At 45.8% G+C, this 26,608-nt stretch overlaps 1 protein-coding gene across 1 annotated transcript in view; it reads right to left on the bottom strand.

The window, feature by feature from the left end:
- JUP (junction plakoglobin) overlaps positions 1–26,608 on the bottom strand; it is a 177,586-nt gene that overhangs the window by 49,045 nt on the left and 101,933 nt on the right. Inside the window, exons 5-10 of the mRNA XM_063959836.1 lie at positions 16,970–17,171; positions 14,848–14,992; positions 13,143–13,246; positions 10,114–10,452; positions 9,868–10,023; positions 8,631–8,750 (exon numbers count right to left, since the gene is read on the bottom strand). Of these exons, the coding sequence (XP_063815906.1) occupies positions 8,631–8,750; positions 9,868–10,023; positions 10,114–10,452; positions 13,143–13,246; positions 14,848–14,992; positions 16,970–17,171 (1,066 nt within the window). The remainder of the gene's footprint in view (positions 1–8,630; positions 8,751–9,867; positions 10,024–10,113; positions 10,453–13,142; positions 13,247–14,847; positions 14,993–16,969; positions 17,172–26,608) is intronic.

Consider the following 26,608-nt stretch of genomic DNA (forward strand, 5'->3'; position numbering starts at 1 on the left):
TGATAACAGAGGAGCCTCTGAAAGATGGCTTCCTAAACAATAACCCGAATTAGTTAACAATAACTATGTACAAGTATTGCAGATAATCCGCACTTGGGATGGGCGCCCAGCATCCACTACGGACTCCGAGAAATAGAATTATCGGTAAGTAAATTCTTATTTTCTCTATCGTCCTAGTGGATGCTGGGGTTCCTGAAAGGACCATGGGGATTATACCAAAGCTCCCAAACGGGCGGGAGAGTGCGGATGACTCTGCAGCACCGAATGAGAGAACTCCAGGTCCTCCTTTGCCAGGGTATCAAATTTGTAAAAATTTACAAACGTGTTCTCCCCTGACCACGTAGCTGCTCGGCAGAGTAGTAATGCCGAGACCCCTCGGGCAGCCGCCCAAGATGAGCCCACCTTCCTTGCGGAATGGGCCTTAACAGATTTAGGCTGTGGCAGGCCTGCCACAGAATGTACAAGTTGAATTTTGTTACAAATCCAACGAGCAATCGACTGCTTAGAAGCAGGTGCACCCAACTTGTTGGGTGCATACAGTATAAACAGCGAGTCAGATTTTCTGACTCCAGCCGTCCTTTAAATGTATATTTTTAAGGCTCTGACAACGTCCAACAACTTGGAGTCCTTCAAGTCGTCTGTAGCCGCAGGCACTACAATAGGCTGGTTCAGGTGAAACGCTGATACCACCTTAGGGAGAAAATGCGGACGCGTCCGCAGCTCTGCCCTATGTCGAATGGAAAATTAAATAAGGGCTTTTATAAAACAAAGCCGCCAGTTCAGATACTCTCCCGGCCGAAGCCAGGGCCAGTAACATAGTCACTTTCCATGTGAGATATTTCAAATCCACCTTCTTTAGTGGTTCAAACCAATTTGATTTGAGGAAATCTAAAACTACATTTAGATCCCACGGTGCCACCTTAGGCACCACAGGAGGCTGTATATGCAGTACTCCTTTGATAAAAATCTGGACCTCAGGGACTGAGGCCAATTCTTTTTGGAAGAATATTGATAGGGCCGAAATTTGAACCTTAATAGATCCCAATTTGAGACCCATAGACAATCCTGATTGCAGGAAATGTAGGAAAACGACCCAGTTGAAATTCCTCCATCGGAGCACTCCGCTGCTCGCACCACGCAACATATTTTCGCCAAATACGGCGATAATGCTTCGCGGTGACTTCCTTCCTTGCCTTTATCAAGGTAGGAATGACTTCTTCTGGAATGCCTTTTCCTTTTAGGATCTGGCATTCAAAACGCCATGCCGTCAAACGCAGCCGCGGTAAGTCTTGAAAAAGACAAGTACCCTGCTGAAGCAGGTCCCTTCTCAGAAGTAGAGGCCACGGAGCGTCCGTGACCATCTCTTGAAGTTCCGGGTACCAAGTCCTTCTTGGCCAATCCGGAGCCACTAGTCTTACTCCACTTTGCCGTATAATCCTCAATACCTTTGGTATGAGAGGCAGAGGAGGAAACACATATACCGACTGGTACACCCAAGATGTTACCAGCGCGTCCACAGCTATTGCCTGCGGATCTCTTGACCTGGCGCAATACCTGTCCAGTGTTTTGTTGAGGCGAGACGCCATCATGTCCACCATTGGTTTTACCCAACGGTTTAATAGCATGTGGAAAACTTCTGGATGAAGTCTCCACTCTCCCGGGTGAAGGTCGTGTCTGCTGAGGAAGTCTGCTTCCCAGTTGTCCACGCCCGGGATGAATACTGCTGACAGTGCTATCACGTGATTCTCCGCCCAGCGAAGGATCCTGGCAGCTTCTGCCATTGCCCTCCTGCTTCTTGTGCCGCCCTGTCTGTTTACATGGGCGACTGCCGTGATGTTGTCCGACTGGATCAACACCGGTCTTCCTTGAAGCAGAGGTTCCGCCTGGCTTAGAGCATTGTAGATTGCTCTTAGTTCCAGAATGCTTATGTGAAGAGACTTTTTCAGGCTCGACCACACTCCCTGGAAATTTCTTCCCTGTGTGACTGCTCCCCAGCCTCTCTGGCTGGCACCCGTGGTCACCAGGATCCAATCCTGCATGCCGAATCTGCGGCCCTCCAATAGATGAGCCTCCTGCAACCACCACAGAAGGGATACCCTTGTCCTCGGCGACAGGGTTATCCGCAGGTGCATCTGAAGATGCGACCCTGACCATTTGTCCAACAGATCCCTTTGCATGGAATCTGCCGAAAGGGATTGCTTCGTAAGAAGCTACCATTTTTTCCCAGGACTCTTGTGCATTGATGTACAGACACCTTTCCTGGTTTTAGGAGGTTCCTGACCAGGTCAGATAACTCCTTGGCTTTTTCTTCGGGAAGAAAAACCTTTTCTGAACTGTGTCCAGAATCATCCCCAGGAACAGCAGACGAGTTGTCGGCATTAATTGGGATTTTGGAATATTCAGAATCCATCCGTGCTGCTTTAGCACCTCTTGAGATAGTGCTAAAACCATCTCTAGCTGTTCTCTGGACCTTGCCCTTATTAGGAGATCGTCCAAGTATGGGATAATTAATACGCCTTTTCTTCGAAGAAGAAATATTATCTCGGCCATTACCTTTGTAAAGACCCGAGGTGCCGTGGACAAACCAAACGGCAGCGTCTGAAACTGATAGTGACAGTTTTGTACAACGAACCTGAGGTACCCCTGTGTGAGGGGTAATTGGAACGTGGAGATACGCATCCTTGATGTCCAAGGATACCATAAAGTCCCCTTCTTCCAGGTTCGCTATCACTGCTCTGAGTGACTCCATCTTGAACTTGAACTTCTTTATGTACAGGTTCAAGGACTTCAGATTTAGAATAGGCCTTACCGAGCCATCCGGCTTCGGTACCACAAAAAGAGTGGAATAATACCCCTTCCCTTGTTGTAGAAGAGGTACCTTGACTATCACCTGCTGAGAATACAGCTTGTGAATGGCTTCCAAAACCGTCTCCCTTTCTGAGGGGGACGTTGGTAAAGCAGACTTCAGGAAACGGCGAGGTGGCTCTGTCTCTAATTTCAACCTGTACCCCTGAGATATTATCTGCAGGATCCAGGGATTTACCTGCGAGTGAGCCCACTGCGCGCTGTAATTCTTGAGACGACCGCCTACCGCCCCCGAGTCCGCTTGCGAAGCCCCAGCGTCATGCTGAGGCTTTTGTAGAAACCGGGGAGGGCTTCTGTTCCTGGGAAGGAGCTGCCTGTTGCTGTCTCTTCCCTCGTCCTCTGCCTCGTGGCAGATATGAATAGCCCTTTGCTCTCTTATTTTTAAAGGAACGAAAAGGCTGCGATTGAAAGGTCGGTGCCTTTTTCTGTTGGGGAGTGACTTGAGGTAGAAAGGTGGATTTCCCGGCCGTAGCCGTGGCCACCAAATCCGATAGACCGACCCCAAATAACTCCTCTACGCATCGCCTGTCCACTGTCGTGTCCATAAAGCTCTTCTGGCCGAAATGGACATAGCACTTACCCGTGATGCCAGTGTGCAGATATCTCTCTGTGCATCACGCATATAAAGAAATGCATCCTTTATTTGTTCTAACGACAGTAAAATATTGTCCCTGTCCAGGGTATCAATATTTTCGATCAGGGACTCTGACCAAACTACCCCAGCACTGCACATCCAGGCAGTCGCAATAGCTGGTCGTAGTATAACACCTGCATGTGTGTATATACCTTTTTGGATATTTTCCATCCTCCTATCTGATGGATCTTTAAGTGCGGCCGTCTCAGGAGAGGGTAACGCCACTTGTTTTGATAAGCGTGTTAGCGCTTTGTCCACCCTAGGAGGTGTTTCCCAGCGCTCCCTAACCTCTGGCGGGAAAGGGTATAAAGCCAATAACTTCTTTGAAATTAGCAGTTTTTTATCGGGGCACCCCACGCTTCATCACACACGTCATTTAATTCTTCTGATTCGGTAAAAACTACTGGTAGTTTTTTCACACCCCACATAATACCCTGTTTAGTGGTACCTGTAGTATCAGCTAAATGTAACATCTCCTTTATTGCCAAAATCATATAACGTGTGGCCCTTTTGGAAAATACGGTTGATTCGTCACCTTCACTACCGGAATCAGTGCCTGTGTCTGGGTCTGTGTCGACCGACTGAGGCAAGGGGCGTTTTACAGCCCCTGACGGTGTTTGAGGCGCCTGGACAGGCACTAAGTGAGTGTCCGGCCGCCTCATGTCGGCAAACGACTGCTTAAGCGAGTTGACGCTATCCCGTAATTCCACAAATAAAGGCATCCATTCTGGTGTCGACCCCCTAGAAGGTGACATCCTCATATTTGGCAATTGCTCCGCCTCCACACCAATAACGTCCTCATACATGTCGACACACACGTACCGACACACAGCAGACACACAGGGAATGCTCTATACGAAGACAGGACCCACTAGCCCTTTGGGGAGACAGAGGGAGAGTCTGCCAGCACACACCAAAAAGCGCTATATATGACAGGGATAGCCTTATGATTAAGTGCTCCCTTATAGCTGCTTTTATATTAATATATTGCCATTTATTTTGCCCCCCCTCTCTGTTATACCCTGTTTCTGTAGTGCAGTGCAGGGGAGAGACCTGGGAGCCTTCCTGACCAGCGGAGCTGTGACAGAAAATGGCGCCGTGTGCTGAGGAGATAGGCCCCGCCCCTTTTCCGGCGGGCTCGTCTCCCGCTATTTAGTACATTTAGGCAGGGGTAAATATCTCCATATAGCCTCTGGGGCTATATGTGAGGTATTTTTAGCCTTTTTAAAGGTTTACATTTGCCTCCCAGGGCGCCCCCCCCCAGCGCCCTGCACCCTCAGTAACTGCCGTGTGAAGTGTGCCGAGAGGAAAATGGCGCACAGCTGCAGTGCTGTGCGCTACCTTAAGAAGACTGCAGGAGTCTTCAGCCGCCGATTCTGGACCTCTTCTTGCTTCAGCATCTGTGAGGGGGCCGGCGGCGTGGCTCCGGTGACCATCCAGGCTGTACCTGTGATCGTCCCTCTGGAGCTTCATGTCCAGTAGCCAAGAAGCCAATCCATCCTGCACGCAGGTGAGTTCACTTCTTCTCCCCTCTGTCCCTCGTTGCAGTGATCCTGTTGCCAGCAGGAATCACTGTAAAATAAAAAACCTAAGCTAAACTCTCTAAGCAGCTCTTTATGAGAGCCACCTAGAATTGCACCCTTCTCGGCCGGGCACAAAAATCTAACTGGAGTCTGGAGGAGGGTCATAGGGGGAGGAGCCAGTACACACCACCTGACCTGTAAAAGCTTTACTTTTGTGCCCTGTCTCCTGCGGAGCCGCTATTCCCCATGGTCCTTTCAGGAACCCCAGCATCCACTTAGGACGATAGAGAAATTGTCTTTATAAAATACATTTTACTCTCAGGTTAAAAAATCGAAGTGCTCGACTAAGTCCATTTTTCTGCCAATGCTATGAATAGAGGCAGCAGAGCCGTGCGCGCACACGGGCCACAAAGCACCAGAGCAATGCGCGCACACAGGCCACATGGCAGCAGAGCCGTGCTCGCACACACAAACATAAGAATGAACACAAGCTGATAAAAGTAGCACTATACCCTACATATTGATTTCATCCACCTCCCTTCATTGATAAAGCATTTGCTTTTAATAGTGAACCACGTCCATCCATGTGCCGGAAATATGGCCTCACATTAATGGAGCAATTAGCAGCACAAATGACTAATTAATGAGGCGGTGTGTTTCCAGCTCAGGACTTCCATTCCAATCAATTATGGTGTGCAACGGATAGGTCTGGAATATCCAGGGACCGCATCCACACAACACTACATTTGTCAGCATTTATTACAGACAACATGTCTTCTGGTAAACCTTCATGATGGGTTAATAGCCAAGGTTACATAAAGGTCAGTTACTGAGGTTATTCTGCTGAATAAAACAATGTTTAGATGATTCATTGTGAATGTGTTCTGTCACATGCAAAGGCACAGCTCCTGTTACACATATAGCTTATGGTCAGTAGTAGTATGCACATTACATAAAATAAAATGCTATTAGATAGATAGATATAAAGATATAGATATATATATATCTATATATATCTATATATATATATATATCTATATCTATATCTATCTATATATCTATCTATCTATATCTACATCTATCTATATCCCTACTGTTGAGACATGCAAACATATGTAACTGCCCACTCATTTATGTCTTCCTGTTCACCCACATTTCCAAAATAGTTTATACCCTTTAAGACCAGAGTCCGCAGGGGTTCAGTATGATTCCCTGGTGTACAGGATGCCGGTGTTCAGAATACAGTCACCAACATTCCAATAGTTGAAATTGGGGAGGCAAGACTGTCCCCTCCCCACCTAACCTTCTCCCCCCCCATCCCCTATCCCTACCTTCCCGTAGCCTAACACTAAACCCTCCCCCCTTAGTGCCTAAACCTAACCTTCTCTCCCCTTCCCTGGTGGTTTAAGATTATATAACCCTTCTGGGGTGGTGCCTGTAACAATCCTCCCCCACAGCTATATTTACATTCAGGGTGCTGGCTGACGGTATGCCGGTGTTGTTCTCCTGACCCTGTCAGGATTCCGGTGATGGCATGCCGAGTGCTGGGATCCCGACAGCCGGCACCTTGACTGCATACCGTCCGCGACCCTGCTCAGTACCAAGGATATTCCCGGTACTGACCTGGGTCGCCTGCAATGTGAAAGGAGCAACCCAGGTTGCACCAAAAATACTTGATGGGTTCTCTGGGGGGGCTTGCAGATGGCCTCATCTATAGGCACCAGAGCACAATGAATGCCAAGGCAGATATGGGTTCAGTGTAACAGGTTCGACCTGGGAAATTCCCAGGTCCAAGGTGTAGTGTGAAAGGGAGTCTCTAGCGGAGCCACAGATTGAATCAGTGTTAAAAAAGCTGGGTAGATAGAAGCACCACCTCATGTCATTATTAACACCCAGCCATTTGGATCCCATGTTGACAAATGACTGCACACACACACAGATTTAGAGGTCAAACTGCCCCACGGCACAATATTATTGGCTGCACCCAACCCCCTTAAAAAATAAATATATGTTGTGCCCCCCTCCCAATAGTATAGACTATAGTTAGTCGTCGCCACCCCCTCAAAAAACAAAACCCCAACTGCTGATCCTTGCTGGGCAGCAGACATTCATGCTGCGGCTGCTATTTTGAAGAAGGATCCAACAATCAGCAGCTGCTCTGACCATTTTGACCATTGGTGGCAAACCATCAATGGTCATTAACATTATTTCTGTATGGTCGGAGGAGTGGGCCAAGCTCTGACATCACCCTCTAGACCGGTCTGATGGATGACGGAGAGGAGATCTTTTCTTCCATCGCCTGCTACAGAGCTGGGTGCAGCGGGAAGCTGAACATTACCTGCAGCCCGACTCTGGAACACGAGAGCTGCACCGGCATAGAGCCCAAGGAGCTCCTGTGGGCACTGGAACGCCACACTGCTTTTAAGAGACTGTTGAAGATGTGAAGATAACCTGCCATGCTGCCCCTATGACTGTGCCCAAGCACTGAACGCAGGTATATTCAATTAGCCGCCGCAGGGTTTACTGGCATGACACAATTAGCAGGGCTTATTTTGTAACTGGCGGGAGGGTGGTTTGATGAAAACGAGCAGTAAATGTGTTGTGGGAGTTGGTGGAGGTGAGGTTGGAGCTGCTTTGATGGGGGAGATGACCTGATTGGGAGGGGCTATCAATAATTTTGTGCCTAGGAGCAACCTGACCCCTAAAACCACAACTGCAAAACAAGCCAGTAGATTGCAATAACTTCCAGCATCCAAACTACTGCAATGAGAGATGACTGCTCTCACCAAACTATCTGCTCAACATCTACAAGGGTGACTTCACAAGAGTGACTGCAGCAACTACAAGTTGCAAAGTTATAGTGCTACAAAGCTCAACAATTAGTAGGACACTAGTTACCAGCCTGTCAAAATGACGGAACTATATTACAACAATGTCAGCAACGGCGGCTGTGCGTGCTCCATTGAGCGCCATGTTGCCTTTTATTGTATAAACAGTACACTGCAGCTATGAAATCACAGCAATGACTTCAAATGTATCAACAACACTTTTTACCTATTTATTTCGCTCTATTTTTCCATGCAAACATGGAGACCAATAAATACTATTATTTAGTAAATACTTTGAAAGCTGACCAACACCAATTGTGAAAGCTAGTGTTTACTAGATACTAGACTATTGTTTTATATATTTGTGCACGATAATTAACAATTCAACATTCTGAGATAGTAACCTAGCATCAAGGCCAGGGTGTGATGTCTTGATATGTAGTAAACATAAACAGCAGCAGGTAAAGAGACTAGCATTACTTTTTATATCTGCCAACAGACAGAATGTAATACAATGTATAGCATTTAGAATCCCTTTCATTAGGCACAATTAAGCCCAGAAAGTTAGGCTAGCAAAACCGTGCAGAGAGGGGGTGTGTTTATTAAGTCCGATTGTGTAGACAATTTTCAGAGGCTAGCGCTGGGACTTGTGGTTACAATGTAGTTGTAGTCCGTTTAGATGTTGTCTTTAGCTACCCCTCCCTTCTACAGAAAAATCTAGTTATACTTCCTCCCACATACAATGCATGTTCCAGTCTCCAGCGTGCTACTTAACCTCACCTGTACAAACAAGGGGATTGTGTTGAGCCTGTAGATTTCCATGCGGTTCATGGGCTCTCTAGCCAGGATGTGAAGGGCTCCAGTGCAGCCTTCCACTATTTCCTCCATTCTGACACCATCCTGGAGAAACAGAGTTTGACAGATGAGATCCAGCTTGCCCATCTAAGCATGTCTGGTTTCCACACTACTTAGCATATACAACTTTGTGTTTAGAAAGATACAGAGCAGTCTAAATCCAGGGAACAGATGTGGTATGAAAATTAATCTGTCACATTTATGGCACAGTGACAGTGCGCAATAAAAATGGTATTCTTAGAGGGAATAGACTGTTTATAATGCAAACCTTAAGGACTTTACTTTGTTGAAAAGTTACATTTGACATACTCCTGTTAACTAGAGGCAGGCCACCTGTAGCTTTGCGGCAGTTGTAGATTGCTAGGACTTGTGGTTCCATTGTAGCTGGTAAGCCACAGGCTGCCTTAGACAGTCTGACAATTACAGTATGATTGTCAGTTACAACAAAGTTAAAAAATATTACATTAAAAGCAAAATTAAGATCCCCAGATTTCCCTCAATGATGATTAGCTCGTGGATAATCTACATCTTGAACAACTAGTTTTTCTTAAGACATGCATGGTAGGAAAGTGAAGACATGGATCCCGGTTCACACCATTTATTTTTTCTTTAAAATCTTGACATCATTGTGGAACATACGGTTCATTTAATTTAATCTTATTAAAAAATAAAGAAAGAAAAAAGAAAAAAACAGAATAGTTACCAGAAAAATGACTAAATCAGACATTGGGCAATGTAAAAACAAAAATGTCTCTTACAACATGTATGAGGTTAGTCAGTTGGTAACTCGATGACAATGTGCAGAGTGCTCAACACTCTGAACATGTAGTTTGCAGCTTTCATGTTTACTGTCCCAAAAAATAATCTAGTGACTGAAGACATTGCTGGTTTTATGTAGCAGCTTTCTATGAAGGACATTATTGGCTGACTGGTAGTTCTCACTGTATAGTACTTCGGTGCTTTACAAAATGAAGGACATTAGTCTGATACAAATTGTAACTTCCTGGTATAGTATTAAACCTACATTATATATTAATTCTCCTATCTAGAAAATCAGTTCATTAAAGACAGACTATAAGCTTAAACTGCCCCCCCCCCCCCCCCCCCACGACAAAAACAAAAAACAGGTTACATCGATATAATTGCAACTAAGTTGTCTCACCGTGTAGGGTTGCTGGGTTCCTGACGCAGCGTGTCTCTGTGCATCCTGATGCGCCTTAACCAGCAGCTGGACCAGACGGGGGATGACACCAGCATCATGAAGTGGGGCATGATTGGCTGGGCACAGAGCCAGGTTTCTAATCAAGCCAATAGTTGCCTGTTCATTCAGGAATAGACTTTAGTAATCAATAGTAATCAATGTAATAGTAAAACATAGGCATGGCACATTCTACATCAGGCTTCTTACCTTGACCAGTGGCCACTGGAAAGGTGGGTTAATCAATTTGACAATGGCTGGAATGCCATAGTGAAGTCGTACAGAATTCTGAGCCACTTCTGCATCCGGGTGACGACTGGTTAGATGGCGCAGAGCACAGACAGCAGGCTCGGCAATGTCATCTTTGTCACTTGCTCGCAAGATAGTATGGATTAGAGATTCAACCCCATTGCTTTGGGTCACCAGAGTTTTGTTGCGGCTGTTATTGCATGTCAAGTTGGACAGGGTACCGGTGGCACAAGTGAGAACATTGACATCATCTGAGCTCAATTGGTTGACCAGGATTTTCAGCACGTTATCCAGACCCTCCTACAATTCAAAACAATTGTTCTAACATTCAACTGAAAACGATTTGGCAACATACAGCAAATAAACTATATAGCTCAAAGTGAACTCTGTCTCCTGATTAGTTAGCAGATCTTTGGACCATAATTTACATACTGATGTCATGTAGTATTTGATTGCATAAATACATGGTCATGAACAGCAACATTCTCATTAAAACTTAAAGTTTTAAACTTTTGGAAGATCAAGGGAGATACGGCATTAAGTTATTTTCATCATTCAAATGAATGAAGAGTGATGTTCCTTCTACTAATTGATAATCTTTTAATTAGTTTGTTTATGCTGCATCCCCTTAGTGACCGAGGTATACAGTATGTCACTTAAGGCTTTAAAAAAAATATATATAATAATCATCACTGGGCATAGGGAGATAACCTCTTTTAACCAGGTTACATAAACGGTCACATTTGCTTTTAATACTTTAGCTCAGTGGTTCCCAAACTTTTTTGAATCCCAGTCCCCTAGAGCAGGCCTGGCCAACCTGTGGCTCTCCAGCTGTTGTAAAACTACAAGTTCCATCATGCCTTGCCACAGTTTTGCTATTAGGGAATGTTAAAACTGTGACAGGGCATACTGGGTTGTGTAGTTTCACAACATCTGGAGAGCCACAGGTTGGCCAGGCCTGCCCTAGAGTATCAGAATGTTTTTCACAGCACCCCTAGGCCAAACGTTTCTTTTTGAGAAATTTAGAAAGAAATATTAAATTACGTAAATTGTCTTTTTCATTCTTAAGCTCAATTGTGTGGTTAGGGACAAGATTTGCTCCTGTTTGTCTACATATTTTAATACTGGCAGCCACCAGCACTAGTTTTGCCTATTACATTGACCATAAATAATTAGAATTGGTCCTGGACTACCAATCTAAGGCACCCCTTCATGTACTCCAAGGCACCCCAGTGTGCTAGACACACACTTTGAGAACCACTGCTTTAGAACTCAGGCCCAGATTTATCAAGCCTTGGCAAGTGATAAATAGCACGGTGATAAAGTGCCAGCAAACCAGCTCCTATCTGTCATTTTTCAAACTCAGCCTGTTACATGGCAGTTAGGTGCGGATTGGTTGGTACTTTATCACCGTGCAATTTATCACTCTTCAAGGCTTGATAAATGGAGGCCATAGTACTTTCTATACCTAATTAGACAGAACTAACATGCATGAAAAATGTGTGTTCTCCTGCTATCAGAGCATGATAGAACTTTAGCATCGTCCTGGGGGGAGACCGCACACCTTTTTTTTAATAAAGAAAATAGGTGTGGGGCCTTACCCAAGGAAATGCTAAAGCCATATCCGTCAATAAAGAGTGATCGTGTATCAAACTGGGCATTTCCTTTAATTTAATGTGGTATTGGATCTCTCAAAATGTTACCACTATGAACAAGAAAACCAGAGTGGGACACAAGAGGATTAATAATTAAGAGCAGCCACTACATAAAATGGAACGTCCCTGTCTATAAGACATAACAAATTTATCTTTTGTGAATCATGAATGATCTCAGCACAGCATAGCCTTTCTTCCTCATTATGCAGAAAGTAATAAAGTTTAAGTGGTAATAAATAGGAGGACACAAGGGCCAAGTGTTCTTACACATGCCGAGGTGTGGCTCACTGAAAAACCTGAAACCTTTGCTGTTTTTCATAGACCCATACATGCAAGGTGTGGGCAGTATCTCAGAAGGGTGCACACCCATGTTTGGTTTAATTGTATTGCATAATATTGTTAGTCAACCTGCCAGAAAAGTGACGTCAGACTGGGTAAGTGAGCTCTAACACTACAGGGTGGTACCAAATGCTGAAGGCAAAAGGTGTATTCCTCCCAAAGCCACTTTCTGGGCATCTCAACGTTTAAGAAAATCACGTTCACACTGAATAAAAACGGAGGTAATTTACCCATATATTCAGAGAATCGCTATGGTTCAGGCAGGTTTGGTTATTCTTACTGCCTTTGAATATAAGAATAACACAGATCTGCACATTGTATATAGCTGTACACAATGGCTCTATTGATATAGAAAAATAAAAAAAACTGTATGGAAACTATTCTCTGTAGGTGGATTTCCACCTTAAAATGGCTAAAGAACAATAAATCCATATTATAAATGTTACTGTGTATAGTGACAGAGGCATTTCCCATTTGTCATTCAACATTATACTTCTGTAAATATATTACATACCATATTATTTATGTAATTCTCCTGATGGAACTTTTACTAGGACACAGAACGATTTAATATGGCAACTGTTTAGTGAAGTACAAAAACTCAAGACAAACAGGTACAGCAGCCATTATTTGGGTTTAACAAATAAACGAGAACATGTCTCTTGAGCCAACATAATTTACTGCATCAGGTGTCTTTTGGTAACAAGTATTATAGAGAGCACAGCTCGCTCTCCCCTCGCCTCCTCTATGTCATTAGGCAACTAGCAGGTTGCATTTATGTATATATGTAGATTTGGAAAAGTATTTGCAATGGTCCAATGTCCTTTTGTAAAATTAGTTGTAGGCTTTATCCTGTGTACAACATTATTGAACATTTGTGTATATAAATAAAAAACTATTCAGATAATAAAGTATTATGTTAATACCAGTCTACATACGCTGCATCTAGTAAATGCACCATAATAAGTGACAAGGCACAGGTATATCATGTCTCACCTGCTTAGTGGCCACATCAGACAGATTCCGCAGAGTCCACAAACAGTTCTGTACAAGTCTAGGGCTTGTGCTGGAGAGATGCTTCCCCAGAGCCTGCATTCCTCCTGAAAGAGAAGAATTAAAATTTGTTATTGCATGGTATGAGGGATGGTTGGGAATGATAGGAAGGATTATACGACCTGGGGTAATAATAAAGCACATGCAATTACTTGACATGTGCTTGGTTACAGATCATTTATTTATCAATAAATATAAGTGCAGAGTGTCCTTTGGCACTGTAATAAGTGAGGTGCTGCTATTAACATTCCAAAGCAACAATTTCAATTGAACCTTTCATGTGGAGTCAGGACCAAACTATACAGGAGCCCTTAGGGTGCTTATCGTAACAGTGTTCTCATAAGGATTTCCATTTTTACTGACTTTTCTCCCAGGTCATTTTCATTTTTGCTCAAGTCTGTGCCTTAGATACAACTGAACGTAAGCAGAAGATCTCCTGTTGTACAATGCTGCTCATACAGACGGCGACTTACCTGATTTGATATGTTCCATAAAACTGTAATAACAATCATTACAATTGAAGTTGATGGACTCAATCTGACATGTTAGAAAATATGTTCAGCAGCAGGTCACTGCTGTCTGCATGTGTATTCCACCATCTTCCAGCTGCATTTACAGGACCCAGTGACACGAAGCTGAGATGCTGGATCCTAAAGGTTTTGCCAAATTGGACACAGATGCAGTCTCTTGGCAGAACCAGGCTGTGTGGCCAGCGTAAGGGCAATGAAAATGTTTTCTGCCGAGGCGTAGTTTACATTTAAATGCAACATTTACTGAACGAATATGCTGCCACACAGTAATGGGTGGGTTGCCCATATTCCAATTCACACAGTTCAAATGTGGTATGCAGGTAAACTAGGTTTATTTCAATTCTCATGTTAGCTTCATCTATGCTTATTCAAGAATAAGCTTCACTACTGTATCTACTTTATCATAATTTAAAACAATCTTAAAATATCTGGAAGAATGAATTCTGTAACACTTCACAGATAAGGAGAGAGGAACTCTGGTAACCTGTACAAGCAGGTAATTACTTCCACACCAGTGCAAGGATCTCCAGTCTTGAGGAAAGGAGTACAAGACTAAGATTCCCTTGTGTGCCAGGACTGCACGCAGACATGTGTGACAGGTTACGAAGCAGCTTTCTTGCACTCAGTGCCTTCAAGCCTTGCCAGAGAACATCACAAAGAGCTGCCTGTCGGCTGAGAACAGACGGACTAGCAGCTGACTCAGAGTGGAAATCAGCAGAATTAGTGGTAGAGAGAGTAAGATGGGAAGAACAATATACATCTCGTCCACTGCAGGAATTCAGAAGATACACAGTACAAACCAATTTTGTAAGCTATACATATTGATGGTCTGTAATAACACTTGCCCACTCACCTCCGATGATAAAAACTTTTTTTTAAAAGGGATATATTTCCCATATACAGGACTAGCAAAAACAAGGCTTCATAAAGGAGTTTGACATGAACATGCCAGAATGACTTCATAACTAATTATTTTATAAGCAGGCACAGAAAAAAAAAAGTGCTATCTGCAGCAATATCTACATATTAAAAACCTCTGACATAATATTCCATCTGTAGTACTAAGTCGTAGTCCCACCTGAGGAAGCAAGTCATTTAGGTTATCAGAATTTACTTACCGGCTTCAACAATGGCTGGTTTGTTGCTTGGACATACAGACAACACTTTCAGCACTCTGCTTGTGGTCCACAAGAGCTTCTCATAGTTGTAGGTCCTCATGATTGTCACAAGACCTTGCGGTCCCCCGTTGGCCAAGATAATGAGCTATGGATATCAAGCATATCCGTTTTATTCCACCGTTCCCCACAAAGAGTTTTAAGCATTATGAAGTTCATACGTTACCATAAATTAACATTTCTTGATAATCTCTAGAAAATTCTATTTCTATTATACTTGCCAAGAGTTCCAGAGAGCTAAATATTTTGATTCAGTCTATTAATGCCAATGCCTCCAATAGTATACCTTAAAGCCTTGTTTGCTACCTGACAATCCAGACTCTGGAAATACAAGTTATAAGAGGCTATGGCCAGACATTGGGCGTTATGTCCAGTATGCATACACTGGAAAAAGCCACTGTGTTCACTCTAGAATTCTAGTTTTTCTCCAAAGCAATTTGGTAGAGAATGAAGGGCTTTCTATAAGAAATTAGAGAAAATATCTATAGGTCTTAAAAACCTAAAACTTTTTTCTGTGAAGATTACAGGTATATCTTACGTGGTTTAAAGGGGAAGATCATCTTCCTAGATGTCAAAACTTTGCTTTGCTATTTTTGTATTTATTTTTTCTTCTGTAGTTATTACTTTGACAATGCAGCAGTGCATAGCTTTCCAAAACACAGATTTCAAAACATTTCAAGCTTTATTAGACTTCCTACGCCGCAGACATATGGTTTGGATGGTAGCTCGTTATGACAGATATACCCCAATGCCTGTTTCTTACAATTAATGACAACGCAAAATCACAAATAATTCAAACATAACATCTGCCTTCACTCAGGAATAGTATAATCATAGGCAGTATCCTATTAGCCCCGATGCAGTTTCGGGTGATCGAAACGGCCAGATATAGCGATTAATGACCGACAATCATTATCGTGGTATACAATTAGAGGCCATTTTGATCGGCCGAAATTGGAACAGCGACCACTTGAAAACATATGGGATCGGCCATATGTTACTGCGGCTCTGACAGCCCCTTATCGTGGATTATGGGGTAAATTCAATTCAAGTCGGAAACTTTCCGACAAAGCACTATTCAATGACAATCCGACTTTTTTTAAAGTCTGATTGACAATTGTTGGAAAGGACGCTGAACATGCACCCTCCTGCTCCGTCCCGCTAGCAGGTCATCGTGGCAGGAAGAGCAGGGAACACCACGCAGCATAGCAGGAGGAAGGGGTGCTGCAGCCAAGACCTCATGGCAATCACCCGGGTTCAGCAAAGGTCCAGGCTCCGCCAATGTAGGTCACACCCAGCCTCCTCCTCATCCTCACCCGTACCACCTCCTCACCTGCCCACCGTCTCATCTCTTCAATCTGCCTTTTTTTTTTTAAAGTCCGATTGATATTGTCGGAAACGGGGCCAAAACCTGTTGGATTCAGCGGAGTTTCTGACAAAAGCACGCGGATCCGCGGCTATTCCGTTTCATGTGGATACAAGACCAAAGGCAAAAGGATGCCAGTGAGTAGAATCAGCCAAAAATAAAACAAAACCTAAACGGATATTTTCTGGAACAAACATTTTCTAGCCTAGGAATAGTGGAGAAAAAGGAGACCGAGATAATTACCAATAATTCTACAAAAAAAAGGCACTTAACATGTATGACATTCAAATCAATGATTCAGACAAGCGGCAGTAGATTACTAAAAAGTTACAAAAAATTTAAATTGCTGGCGTTGCCCATAGCAACAAGATTTTAGCCATCATTTCTACTGAATGCTCAGAAAATTACAGAATCGGACTGGTTGCTATGGGCAACACCACCACTTGTTTGTTTTAGAAGCTTTACGAAATCTACCCCTAGGTGTGGCTCATATTAGGCCTAAATACGTATTATTTTAGACTACCCACTTTGATGCAGAGGATCGACAATAACTTTTCCAAACAAGAAATCAATATACTGCCCAAAGGCAGGATAAATAACATTCTGAAACGGTTTCCTGAGCTTGCAATAGGGAAAATTCAAATATGCAGAAAGTTTGGTGGTAAAGCTATTTATTTATTTAATTTCTCCAGAACTTACCTTGCTTTCCTGATTTCCATATGCCAGAAGCTGCAGGCAATCTGTTGTGATGGCTAAGAACTTGGGGTTATTCTTGTTGAGCAAGGGAACCATTTTCTGCAGGCCATCAGCTAGACGCACAGCCATCTTGGCACCTTCTTGGTACAGGAGGAGATTGTGCAAAGTGGTAATTGCATAAAATAGCACCGATTCCACAGGAGAACTAGAACATAGGAGGAGTCAAAAGTCAGCAAAATGGGAATTTATAGCCCTAAAAATAAGATTTTACTCACCGGTAAATCTATTTCTCGTAGTCCGTAGTGGATGCTGGGAACTCCGTAAGGACCATGGGGAATAGACGGGCTCCGCAGGAGACTGGGCACTTCTTTAAAGAAAAGATTAGGTACTACATCTGGTGTGTACTGGCTCCTCCCTCTATGCCCCTCCTCCAGACCTCAGTTAGGGAAACTGTGCCCGGAAGAGCTGACATTACAAGGAAAGGATTTGGAATCCAGGGTAAGACTCATACCAGCCACACCAATCACACCGTACAACTCGTGATAACTATACTCAGTTAACAGTATGAATAACAACTGAGCCTCATTAAACTGATGGCTCAGAACAAAAAACCCTATAGTTAAGCAATAACTATATACAAGTATTGCAGCATTCCGCACTTGGGACGGGCTCCCAGCATCCCAGATTTACCGGTGAGTAAATTCTTTTTTTCTCTGACGTCCTAGTGGATGCTGGGTACTCCGTAAGGACCATGGGGATTATACCAAAGTCCCAAATGGGCGGGAGAGTGCTGATGACTCTGCAGCACCGAATGAGCAAACTCAAGGTCCTCCTCAGCCAGGGTATCAAACTTGTAGAATTTTGCAAACGTGTTTGATCCCGACCAGGTAGCAGCTCGGCAAAGTTGTAAAGCCGAGACCCCTCGGGCAGCCGCCCAAGAAGAGCCCACCTTCCTCGTGGAATGGGCTTTTACCGATTTAGGATGCGGCAGTCCAGCCGCAGAATGTGCAAGCTGAATCGTGCTACAGATCCAGCGAGCAATAGTCTGCTTAGAAGCAGGAGCACCCAGCTTGTTGGGTGCATGCAGGATAAACAGCGAGTCAGTTTTTCTGACTCTAGCCGTCCTGGAAACATAGATTTTCAGGGCCCGGACCACATCCAGCAACTTGGAAGCCTCCAAGTCCCGAGTAGCCGCAGGCACCACAATAGGTTGGTTCAAATGAAACGCTGATACCACCTTTGGGAGAAATTGGGGACGAGTCCTCAATTCTGCCCTGTCCATATGGAAGATGATAGGGGCTCTTACATGACAAAGCCGCCAATTCTGACACACGCCTAGCTGAAGCCAAAAGCATGACCACTTTCCACGTGAGATATTTCAACTCCACGGTCTGAAGTGGCTCAAACCAATGTGATTTTAGGAAATCCAACACAACGTTGAGATCCCAAGGTGCCACTGGAGGCACAAAAGGGGGCTAAATATACAGCACTCCCTTAACAAATGTCTGAACTTCAGGCAGGGAAGCCAGTTCTTTTTGAAAGAAAATAGACAGGGCCGAAATCTGGACTTTAATGTATCCCAATTTTAGGCCCATAGTCACTCCTGAGTGTAGGAAGTGCAGAAATCGACCCAGCTGAAATTCTTCTGTTGGGGCCTTCATAGCCTCACACCAAGCAACATATTTTCGCCATATGCGGTGATAATGTTTTGCTGTCACATCCTTCCTAGCTTTTATCAGCGTAGGAATGACTTCAACCGGAATGCCCTTTTCCATCAGGATCCGGCGTTCAACCACCATGCCGTCAAACGCAGCCGCGGTAAGTCTTGGAACAGACAGGGCCCCTGCTGTAGCAGGTGCTGTCGGAGCGGCAGAGGCCAAGGGTCCTCCGAGATCATTTCTTGTAGTTCCGGGTACCAAGTCCTTCTTGGCCAATCCGGAACGATGAGTATAGTTCTTACTCCTCTCTTTCTTATTATCCTCAGTACCTTTGGTATGAGAGGAAGAGGAGGGAACACATAAACCGACTGGTACACCCACGGTGTCACTAGAGCGTCCACAGCTATTGCCTGAGGGTCCCTTGACCTGGCGCAATATCTTTTCAGCTTTTTGTTGAGGCGGGATGCCATCATGTCCACCTGTGGCCTTTCCCAACGATTTACAATCAGCTGGAAGACTTCTGGATGAAGTCCCCACTCTCCCGGGTGGAGGTCGTGCCTGCTGAGGAAGTCTGCTTCCCAGTTGTCCACTCCCGGAATGAACACTGCTGACAGTGCTATATCGTGATTTTCCGCCCATCGGAGAATCCTTGTGGCTTCTGCCATCGCCATCCTGCTTCTTGTGCCGCCCTGTCGGTTTACATGGGCGACCGCCGTGATGTTGTCTGACTGAATCAGCACCGGCTGGTTTTGAAGCAGGGGTTTTGCCTGACTTAGGGCATTGTAAATGGCCCTTAGTTCCAGAATATTTATGTGTAGGGAAGCTTCCTGACTCGACCATTGCCCTTGGAAGTTTCTTCCCTGAGTAACTGCCCCCCAACCTCGGAGGCTTGCATCCGTGGTCACCAGGACCTAGTCCTGTATGCCGAATCTGCGGCCCTCGAGAAGATGAGCACTCTGCAGCCACCACAGCAGAGACACCCTGGCCCTCGGGGACAGGGTGATCAGCCGATGCATCTGAAGATGCGATCCGGACCACTTGTCTAACAGATCCCACTGAAAGATCCGTGCATGGAACCTGCCGAATGGAATTGCCTCGTAAGAAGCTACCATCTTTTCCAGGACTCGCGTGCAGTGATGCACCGACACCTGTTTTGGTTTTAGGAGGTCTCTGACCAGAGATGACAACTCCTTGGCCTTCTCCTCCGGGAGAAACACCTTCCTCTGTTCTGTGTCCAGAATCATACCCAGGAACAGCAGACGCGTCGTAGGAACCAGCTGCGACTTCGGGATATTCAGAATCCAGCCGTGCTGTTGTAGCACTTCCTGAGATAGTGCTACTCCGACCAACAACTGCTCCCTGGACCTCGTCTTTATAAGGAGATCGTCCAAGTACGGGATAATTATAACTCCCTTCTTTCGAAGGAGTATCATCATTTCGGCCATTACTTTAGTAAATACCCTCGGTGCCGTGGACATACCAAACGGCAACGTCTGGAATTGGTAATGGCAGTCCTGTACCACAAAACGGAGGTACACCTGGTGAGGTGGGTAAATGGGGACATGTAGGTAAGCATCCTTGATGTCCAGTGATACCATGTAATCCCCCTCTTCCAGGCTTACAATAACCGCCCTGAGCGATTCCATTTTGAACTTGAACTTCCTTATATAAGTGTTCAAGGATTTCAAATTTAGAATGGGTCTCACCGAACAGTCTGGTTTCGGTACCACAAACATTGTGGAATAGTAACCCCGTCCCTGTTGAAGGAGGGGAACTTTGATTATCACCTGCTGGAGGTACAGCTTATGAATTGCCGCCAGTACTACCTCCCTGTCCTGGGGAGTAGCTGGCAAGGCTGATTTGAGGTAACGGCGAGGGGGAGACGTCTCGAATTCCAGCTTGTATCCCTGCGATACCACTTGTAGAACCCAGAGATCCACCTGTGAGCGAACCCACTGGTCGCTGAAGTTCCGGAGACGGGCCCCCACCGCACCTGGCTCCACATGTGGAGCCCCAGCGTCATGCGGTGGACTTAGTGGAAGCAGGGGAGGATTTTTGTTCTTGGGAACTGGCTGTATGGTGCAGCTTTTTCCCTCTACCCCTGCCTCTGGGCAGAAAGGACGCGCCTCTGACCCGCTTGCCTTTCTGAGGCCGAAAGGACTGTACTTGATAATACGGTGCTTTCTTAGGCTGTGAGGGAACCTGAGGTAAAAAAGTCGACTTCCCAGCTGTTGCTGTGGATACGAGGTCCGAAAGACCGTCCCCAAACAATTCCTCACCCTTATAAGGCAAAATTTCCATGTGCCTTTTAGAATCAGCATCACCTGTCCACTGCCGAGTCCATAATACTCTCCTGGCAGAAATGGACATCGCATTAATTCTAGATGCCAGCCGGCAAATTTCCCTCTGTGCATCTCTCATATATAAGACTACGTCTTTAATATGCTCTATGGTTAGCAATATAGTGTCCCTGTAAAGGGAATCAATGTTATCAGACAGGGAATCAGACCACGCTGCTGCAGCACTACACATCCATGCTGAAGCAATAGCAGGTCTCAATATAGTACCTGAGTGTGTATACACAGACTTCAGGATAGCCTCCTACTTTCTATCTGCAGGCTCCTTTAAGGCGGCCGTATGCTGAGACGGCAGTGCCACCTTTTTTGATAAGCGTGTGAGCGCCTTGTCCACCTTAGGGGATGTCTCCCAGCGTAACCTATCCGTTGGCGGGAAAGGGTACGCCATTAGTAACCGCTTAGAAATTACTAGTTTCTTATCTAGGGGAACCCCACGCTTCTTCACACAATTCATTTAACTCATCAGATGGGGGAAAAGTCACTGGCTACTTTTTCTCCCCAAACATAATACCCTTTTTTGTGGTAACCGGGTTAATGTCAGAAATGTGCAACACATTTTTCATTGCCGTAATCATGCATCGGATGGCCCTAGTGGATTGTATATTTGTCTCATCCTCGTCGACACTGGAGTCAGACTCCGTGTCGACATCTGTGTCTGCCATCTGAGGTAGCGGGCGTTTTTGAGCCCCTGACGGCCTTTGAGATGCCTGGGCAGGCGCGGGCTGAGATGCTGGCTGTCCCAAAGCTGCGTCATCGAACCTTTTATGCAAGGAGTTGACACTGTCGGTTAATACCTTCCACATATCCATCCACTCCGGTGTCGGCCCCGCAGGGGGCGACATCACACTTATCGGCTCCTGCTCCGCCTCCACGTAAGCGTCCTCATCAAACATGTCGACACAGCCGTACCGACACACCGCACACACACAGGGAATGCTCTGACTGAGGACAGGACCCCACAAAGTCCTTTGGGGAGACAGAGAGAGAGTATGCCAGCACACACCACAGCGCTATATAATCAGGGATTTACACTAACAAAAGCGATTTTCCCTATAGCTGCTTTTATAATAAGAATTTACTTACCGATAATTCTATTTCTCGTAGTCCGTAGTGGATGCTGGGGACTCCGTCAGGACCATGGGGATTAGCGGCTCCGCAGGAGACAGGGCACAAAAGTAAAAGCTTTAGGATCAGGTGGTGTGCACTGGCTCCTCCCCCTATGACCCTCCTCCAAGCCTCAGTTAGGATACTGTGCCCGGACGAGCGTACACAATAAGGAAGGATTTTTGAATCCCGGGTAAGACTCATACCAGCCACACCAATCACACTGTACAACCTGTGATCTGAACACAGTTAACAGCATGATAACAGCGGAGCCTCTGAAAAGATGGCTCACAACAATAATAACCCGATTTTTGTAACAATAACTATGTACAAGTATTGCAGACAATCCGCACTTGGGATGGGCGCCCAGCATCCACTACGGACTACGAGAAATAGAATTATCGGTAAGTAAATTCTTATTTTCTCTGACATCCTAAGTGGATGCTGGGGACTCCGTCAGGACCATGGGGATTATACCAAAGCTCCCAAACGGGCGGGAGAGTGCGGATGACTCTGCAGCACCGAATGAGAGAACTCCAGGTCCTCCTCAGTCAGGGTGTGCCCCTGACCAAGTAGCAGCTCGGCAAAGTTGTAAAGCCGAGACCCCTCGGGCAGCCGCCCAAGATGAGCCCACCTTCCTTGTGGAATGGGCATTTACATATTTTGGCTGTGGCAGGCCTGCCACAGAATGTGCAAGCTGAATTGTACTACACATCCAACTAGCAATCGTCTGCTTAGCAGCAAGAGCACCCAGTTTGTTGGGTGCATACAGGATAACAGCAAGTCAGTTTTCCTGTCTCCAGCCGTCCTGGAAACCTATATTTTCAGGGCCCTGACAACATCTAGCAACCTGGAGTCCTCCAAGTCCCTAGTAGCCGCAGGTACCACAATAAGCTGGTTCAGGTGAAACACTGACACCACCTTAGGGAGAAACTGGGGACGAGTCCGCAGCTCTGCCCTGTCCGAATGGACAAACAGATATGGGCTTTTGTGAGACAAATGCCGCCAATTTTGACACTCGCCTGGCCGAGGCCAGGGCCAACAGCATGGTCACTTTCCATGTGAGATACTTCAAATCCACAGATTTGAACGGTTTAAACCAATGTGATTTGAGGAATCCCAGAACTACGTTGAGATCCCACAGTGCCACTGGAGGCACAAAAGGAGGTTGTATATGCAGTACTCCCTTGACAAACTTCTGGACTTCAGGAACTGAAGCCAATTCTTTCTGGAAGAAAATCGACAGGGCCGAAATTTGAACCTTAATGGACCCCAATTTGAGGCCCATAGACACTCCTGTTTACAGGAAATGCAGGAATCGACAGAGTTGAAATTTCTTCGTGGGGCCTTCCTGGCCTCACACCATGCAACATATTTTCGCCACATGTGGTGATAATGTTGTGCGGTCACCTCCTTCCTGGCTTTGACCAGGGTAGGAATGACCTCTTCCGGAATGCCTTTTTCCCTTAGGATCTGGCGTTCAACCGCCCTGCCGTCAAACGCAGCCGCGGTAAGTCTTGGAACAGACATGGTACTTGCTGAAGCAAGTCCCTTCTTAGCGGCAGAGGCCATGAGTCCTCTGTGAGTATCTCTTGAAGTTCTGGGTACCAAGTCCTTCTTGGCCAATCCGGAGCCACGAGCATAGTTCTTACTCCTCTACGTCTTATAATTCTCAATACCTTGGGTATGAGAAGCAGAGGAGGGAACACATACACCGACTGGTACGCCCACGGTGTTACCAGAACGTCCACAGCTATTGCCTGAAGGTCTCTTGACCTGGCGCAATACCTGTCCAGTTTTTTGTTCAGGCGGGACGCCATCATATCCACCTTTGGTCTTTCCCAACGGTTCACAATCATGTGGAAAACTTCCCGATGAAGTCCCCACTCTCCCGGGTGGAGGTCGTGCCTGCTGAGGAAGTCTGCTTCCCAGTTGTCCACTCCCGGAATGAACACTGCTGACAGTGATATCACATGATTTTCCGCCCAGCGAAAAATCCTTGCAGTTTTTGCCATTGCCCTCCTGCTTCTTGTGCCGCCCTGTTTACGTGGGCGACTGCCGTGATGTTGTCCCACTGGATCAATACCGGCTGACCTTGAAGCAGAGGTCTTGCTAAGCTTAGAGCATTATAAATTGCCCTTAGCTCCAGTATATTTATGTGGAGAAAAGTCTCCAGACTTGATCACACTCCCTGGAAATTTTTTCCCTGTGTGACTGCTCCCCAGCCTCTCAGGCTGGCCTCCGTGGTCACCAGCATCCAATCCTGAATGCTGAATCTGCGGCCCTCTAGAAGATGAGCACTCTGTAACCACCACAGGAGAGACACCCTTGTCCTTGGAGATAGGGTTATCCGCTGATGCATCTGAAGATGCGATCCGGACCATTTGTCCAGCAGATCCCACTGAAAAGTTCTTGCGTGGAATCTGCCGAATGGAATCGCTTCGTAATAAGCCACCATTTTTCCCAGGACTCTTGTGCAATGATGCACTGACACTTTTCCTGGTTTTAGGAGGTTCCTGACTAGCTCGGATAACTCCCTGGCTTTCTCCTCCGGGAGAAACACCTTTTTCTGGACTGTGTCCAGAATCATCCCTAGGAACAGCAGACGTGTCGTCGGAAACAACTGCGGTTTTGGAATATTTAGAATCCACCCGTGCTGTCGTAGAACTACTTGAGATAGTGCTCCTCCGACCTCCAACTGTTCTCTGGACCTTGCTCTTATCAGGAGGTCGTCCATTTTCTTTGAAGAAGAATCATCATTTCGGCCATTACCTTGGTAAAGACCCGGGGTGCCGTGGACAATCCAAACGGCAGCGTCTGAAACTGATAGTGACAGTTCTGTACCACGAACCTGAGATACCCTTGGTGAGAAGGGCAAATTGGGACATGGAGGTAAGCATCCCTGATGTCCCGGGACACCATATAGTCCCCTTCTTCCTGGTTCGCTATCACTGCTCTGAGTGACTCCATCTTGATTTGAACTTTGTAAGTGTTCAAATATTTCAGATTTAGAATAGGTCTCACCGAGCCTTCTGGTTTCAGTACCACAATATAGTGTGGAATAATACCCCTTTCCTTGTTGTAGGAGGGGTACTTTGATTATCACCTGCTGGGAATACAGCTTGTGAATTGTTTCCAATACTGCCTCCCTGTCGGATGGAGACGTTGGTAAAGCAGACTTCAGGAACCTGCGAGGGGGAAACGTCTCGACTTTCCAATCTGTACCCCTGGGATACTACTTGTAGGATCCAGGGGTCCTGTACGGCCCCAGCGTCATGCTGAGAACTTGGCAGAAGCGGTGGAAGGCTTCTGTTCCTGGGAATGGGCTGCCTGCTGCAGTCTTCTTCCCTTTCCTCTATCCCTGGGCAGATATGACTCTTATGGGGACGAAAGGACTGAGGCTGAAAAGACGGTGTCTTTTTCTGCAGAGATGTGACTTAGGGTAAAAACGGTGGATTTTCCAGCAGTTGCCGTGGCCACCAGGTCCGATGGACCGACCCCAAATAACTCCTCCCCTTTATACGGCAATACATCTTTGTGTCGTTTGGAATCTGCATCACCTGACCACTGTCGTGTCCATAAACATCTTTTGGCAGATATGGACATCGCACTTACTCTTGATGCCAGAGTGCAAATATCCCTCTGTGCATCTCGCATATATAGAAATGCATCCTTTAAATGCTCTATAGTCAATAAAACACTGTCCCTGTCAAGGGTATCAATATTTTTAGTCAGGGAATCCGACCAAGCCATCCCAGCTCTGCACATCCAGGCTGAGGCGATCGCTGGTCGCAGTATAACACCAGTATGTGTGTATATACTTCTTAGGATATTTTCCAGCCTCCTATCAGCTGGCTCCTTGAGGACGGCCCTATCTGGAGACGGTACCGCCACTTGTTTTGATAAGCGTGTGAGCGCCTTATCCACCCTAAGGGGTGTTTCCCAACGCGCCCTAATTTCTGGCGGGAAAGGGTATACCGCCAATAATTTTCTATCGGGGGAAACCCACGCATCATCACACACTTCATTTAATTTATCTGATTCAGGAAAAACTACAGGTAGTTTTTTCACACCCCACATAATACCCTTTTTTGTGGTACTTGTAGTATCAGAAATATGTAACACCTCCTTCATTGCCCTTAACAAGTAACGTGTGGCCCTAAAGGAAAATACGTTTGTTTCTTCACCGTCGACACTGAAATCAGTGTCCGTGTCTGTGGACCGACTGAGGTAAATGGGCGTTTTAAAGCCCCTGACGGTGTTTGAGACGCCTGGACAGGTACTATTTTGTTTGCCGGCCGTCTCTGTTGACATTATCACGTAATTCCTTGAATAAGCCATCCATTCCGGTGTCGACTCCCTAGAGAGTGACATCACCATTACAGGCAATTGCTCCGCCTCCTCACCAACATCGTCCTCATACATGTCGACACACACGTACCGACACAGTACACACACAGGGAATGCTCTGATAGAGGACAGGACCCCACTAGCCCTTTGGGGAGACAGAGGGAGAGTTTGCC

Source organism: Pseudophryne corroboree, chromosome 3, assembly GCF_028390025.1.
Source record: "Pseudophryne corroboree isolate aPseCor3 chromosome 3, aPseCor3.hap2, whole genome shotgun sequence".
Classification (NCBI taxonomy): domain Eukaryota; kingdom Metazoa; phylum Chordata; class Amphibia; order Anura; family Myobatrachidae; genus Pseudophryne; species Pseudophryne corroboree.